The following is a 4,243-nucleotide window of genomic DNA, read 5'->3' on the forward strand; positions in this document are numbered from 1 at the left end:
ACCATGTCAACCAATCAAAAAATGATATGGCAACATGATATCTGGTTGTTTAGGAAAAGGGGCAAGTTTTGGAAGTGACGGCGAAAGAAAGAAATACAGCAGAAAAAGAGAGAGTGAGTTTTGAGGTGTGAGAGATTTGTGAGGTTTAGCGTGTTTGTAGTGTGTAGTTGGTCTTGTGTAGTTAATGTGTTGTGGATAGTTTTGTGTTGTGTGTCAGAACAATGAGGGGACTGCTGTCTCCAGGTAGAATCAGGAGTGATACACCTGCTGCTGTCAGACCTGCAGGTATCAGGCTGTGATGTTCTCCTTTATAATGGACAGAAATTATTTCTTTGGAGTGGCACAAATAATTTGTGAGGCATCTTCTTGAATGCAGAACAGCTGATTGTTCTGTAAATAGTTTGAAAGGGTTATTTAAAAACTCAAGGTAAAAGGTAAATGGATGCAAATAACTTTGTTTCCTAAATTTGTGCATATGATTTTAAACTCATCCCCAAGTGGAGGAGTTCAAGTATCTCGGGGTCTTGTTCGCGAGTGATGGGAGAAGAGAGCCGGAGATCGACAGACGGATTGGGGCTGCAGCCGCAGTGATGCGGACGCTGCACCGGTCCGTCGTGGTGAAGAGGGAGCTGAGTGTAAAAGCGAAGCTCTCAATTTACCGGTCGATCTACGTCCCTACCCTCACCTATGGCCACGAGCTGTGGGTAGTGACCGAAAGAACGAGATCGCGGATACAAGCGGCGGAAATGAGCTTCCTCCGAAGGGTGGCTGGCCTCTCCCTTAGAGTTAGGGTGAGAAGTTCGGCCATTCTGGAGGGGCTCAGAGTAGAGCTACTGCTGCTCCTCCACATCGAAAGGAGCCAGTTGAGGTGGTTCAGGTATCTGACAAGGATGCCTCCTGAGCGAAGTTTTCCGGGCATGTCCCACCGGGACACGCTGGAGAGTCTCTTGGCTGGCCTGGGAACGCCTTGGAGTTCCCCCGATAAGCTGGAGGAGGTGGCTGGGGACAGGGAGGTCTAGGCTTCTCCGCTTGGGCTGCTGCCCCTGCGACCCGGCCCCGAATAAGCGGAGCAAAATGGATGGATGGATGGTGGGACTTCAAGAGAACTGTATATAAACGAATGCCCAAACGAACAAAACGGCTCTGAGAGCCGGGTCTTTGAAGTGACAAAGCAGCACGTACAAACTTCAAAACATGTACAAAAGACAACAGAAGTGCTCCAGGATGCTGGGCGCAGTGTTGAGCTTTTGTTACCTAGTGGCTACACAAGCCAAGAAGTACCAACAACCGGATTTGGTGTGTGGTAGTAACAGGTAAATGAACTTTTTTTTTTAAAATTATTTGAACATATATGCGTGCTTGTGTGTAAATACACAAACAATACACATATGCTTTCAATTGTGTAATTTAAGTGATCTAGTAGCTCTGTTTTGGAAGTTCAGTTAACGGGGGAAATGTGCTTTGGAGTTTGTACGTGCTTTGTCTCTAGGGGCCACCGCATATATTTATATATAAACATATATAAATAAAACCACTTTTTTTTTTACATTAGTAATTCCTTTTGTGCATAATTTTATATTATTGTTAATAATAAATTAATTAAAGCAACAAAACAACCTGAAGAGGCGGTTGGGAGCCGAAAGAGCCGGCTCTCTAAAAAGAGCCAGAAATCCCATCACTACTAAGAATCACCCTGAAGATCATTAATAATAAACAACTGAAGGGACCAAAAAACATGATCTGACTACTGAGAGTGAGGTGTAAGGAAGGAGTCAATACAGGAAACTAAGGTGTAAGATGCAGCATGATGCTTATGAAAGTACATTATGGACAAACATTGAATGCGTTTCTCCAGTTACCATCATGCACCAGTAATCAGGCTTTCTTAACAAGGGTGTCTGTGCCAGTGGTTATGTGGTTAACCCAATTCAATGCAAAAATACGAATGCTGTAGCACTATACAAATAAATGAAAAAACAAAACATGTTGAATTCTCCCAATTCTTTTAATCTTTGGGCTGAAGGAAGGACAGTACTCGGTGTATAAATGCTCAATCAACAATCATTTATTTTCATACAATTCAACACTTAAGAGCATTTAGAACGTCCGGACGGGAGAGATGCCTGCAGAGGGTTCACAGCATGTCTCGAAATGGCGACGAGTTTCACAGCCGCTTCTGACGACCCCCACCTAGTCATAAAAGCTACATCTTCACACGTTTTTCTAATTCTTAGCAAGACTGGCTCCTGACCTTGGCTCCCTGTCTTTCTGCTCTAAGGAAGGTGGGGGTGTGGAATGTGGTTTATCTCTTCTGCCCTAGACACAGAGTCTCCTGCTCACAACCTTCTTTTTATGATTCAACAATAAAGCATGTCAAGAAAACAGTGTAAGACATTCACAGCCGATCAAGGATACAGAGTGATGCACACTTTATCTAATGAACTACAAAATGATTATGTTCTTTTAACCCAAGAGTATAATGAGAACTAAACTACATACACAGCACACCATCTAAACTAGAGGATAATATATGTCCTACAGCTGTTATCATAATTCAACTACCTTGACTACGGGCATAAAATAACATATGTTTTACTACTGGTCTCAACAAACAAAAGGTCAAACATTCGCAATACTACTACTACTAACAATAATAATAATAATAGTTATTATTATAGTATTCAATTATAAATACCATCATCAATTAAACAGCAGAAACTTTCTGGTGAGGGCATACTTGCATTTCACAAGAATGTGACCAGGTAATTAATCATTATGTTGCTGAGGAAAAGAAACAATAGTAGTAGTAGGTAAATGTCTTTAATGTATGGCAGTTTGCAGTTTATTATATATATATATATATATATATATATATATATATATATATATATATATATATATATATATATATATATATATATATATATATATAAATAAAAAATGGAAACTAACCAGAGATACAACAGATTGTTAAAGAAAAATGAAATGACTGGCATGGAAGTTACAATTCATCTCGGTGTTCCTCAATGCATTTAATGCGTTTGTTCAGCTCTCCCAGTTCCTTTTCAGTTTCCTCCATTTTCTCACCCAAGTTCTTATTCTTCCTGTCAATTTCAACCTTAATCACCGCCACTAAATTCTTATAGCTCTCCATAAGTGTGACTTCTTCATAAAAACCATCAGGTGAATCTTTCGTAGATCTCTTCATCACTTCGATAAACGGATCCATAAGCTTCAAGTATTCACTCAACAGTTCGGAATTGAAGTTCACCTCTTCCTCACGCTGAGCCTGATGGAAATTTAACAGTTTCATATTACAGGAAGGCAGTTTACTATGTTGTAACGTTATATTTGGTCATATATATCCATGAGTTTCTTATTGCAGTTCTCTGAACATGCACTGACCTTCAGTTTGTCCAGATGTTGTTTCATGTTCTGATAGTTTTCTTTGAATTGTGTCTGAAATCAATCATATACAAGTGGTTACACTAAAAAATACAACAGCAACTTTGTTTGTGGTGACTCGCAAAATTACTGAAGGTTAAGAAAAAACAATTTACCAGCTGGTCCTTGTCTATCCAAGCACTTGAAAGGGAAACCAGAGACAGCAGCGTGAACATGAGGAACAAGCCTTTGGTGGTGCTGCAAACAGTCACTGATGCCATCACTCTTCTGAGAAACTCTGTCTCTAAGCCAAAGACGTACAGTGTTAAGAGTTGAATTGAAGGTTTACAAACTACAGATGAACATCTTCATTATCCAGTGGAGTTATCATTTTAAATTTTAAAAAGTGCAACTTTAAAGATTTACAAAGAATCACAATTGAAAAACTCAAATTACAACTCAATCTAAAACGTTTAATTTCTTTATAAGAAAATGTGAAGTCTGTATAAACCATGTTATAGTGAGTTACTTACCTGTGATGAAGCTGATGAATGAAGAAACAAAGATACGGCTCATCACACAGTTCTTTTATACATGCTTGTGGTGACACCTCCCATTTTGCGCGTGTGTGTGTGTTGTGTGTGGGCATGCGGTTGGGTGTGCTGCAGTGTGGTCTGCGTGCAGAGCCATTAACAGTTAGCTTCCTCAGACTTTCAGTTTTGTTTCTGTCAATAGAAAATTGTACTTAGTAGTCAGTATAATCTTTTAATAATATAAGTTTTGAAGATATGCGTAGCCTATTTTAGAGTTTAGAAATGTGTTAGAATGTAGAATTATTGTAGAGACACTGACACTGTCC

At 39.5% G+C, this 4,243-nt stretch overlaps 1 protein-coding gene across 1 annotated transcript; it reads right to left on the reverse strand.

Annotated features, from left to right (window-relative positions):
* Positions 1-3,001: 3,001 nt before the first annotated feature.
* Positions 3,002-3,665, reverse strand: LOC146636747 (uncharacterized). The gene is made up of 3 exons (XM_085351031.1): positions 3,561-3,665; positions 3,406-3,459; positions 3,002-3,289 (listed from the first exon to the last, which is right to left on the reverse strand). Exons 1-3 carry the CDS (start codon positions 3,663-3,665, stop codon positions 3,002-3,004), a joined length of 447 nt encoding a protein of 148 aa, XP_085207157.1.
* Between the last annotated feature and the right edge of the window lie 578 nt (positions 3,666-4,243).

Source organism: Diplotaxodon limnothrissa, linkage group LG3 (genome assembly GCF_057381915.1).
Source record: "Diplotaxodon limnothrissa isolate DT_005_m linkage group LG3, D_limnothrissa_male_GT1.1, whole genome shotgun sequence".
NCBI lineage: Eukaryota > Metazoa > Chordata > Actinopteri > Cichliformes > Cichlidae > Diplotaxodon > Diplotaxodon limnothrissa.

Bases quoted from the DNA above. Each gene is read 5' to 3' on its own strand.
- LOC146636747 (XM_085351031.1), bottom strand. From the start codon at position 3,665: ATGGCATCAGTGACTGTTTGCAGCACCACCAAAGGCTTGTTCCTCATG. The intron at 3,460-3,560 runs GTAAATTGTTTT...GATTGATTTCAG, and splicing joins GGATAGACAAGGACCAGCTG to ACACAATTCAAAGAAAACTA. The intron at 3,290-3,405 runs GTCAGTGCATGT...AATTTCCATCAG, and splicing joins AACATCTGGACAAACTGAAG to GCTCAGCGTGAGGAAGAGGT.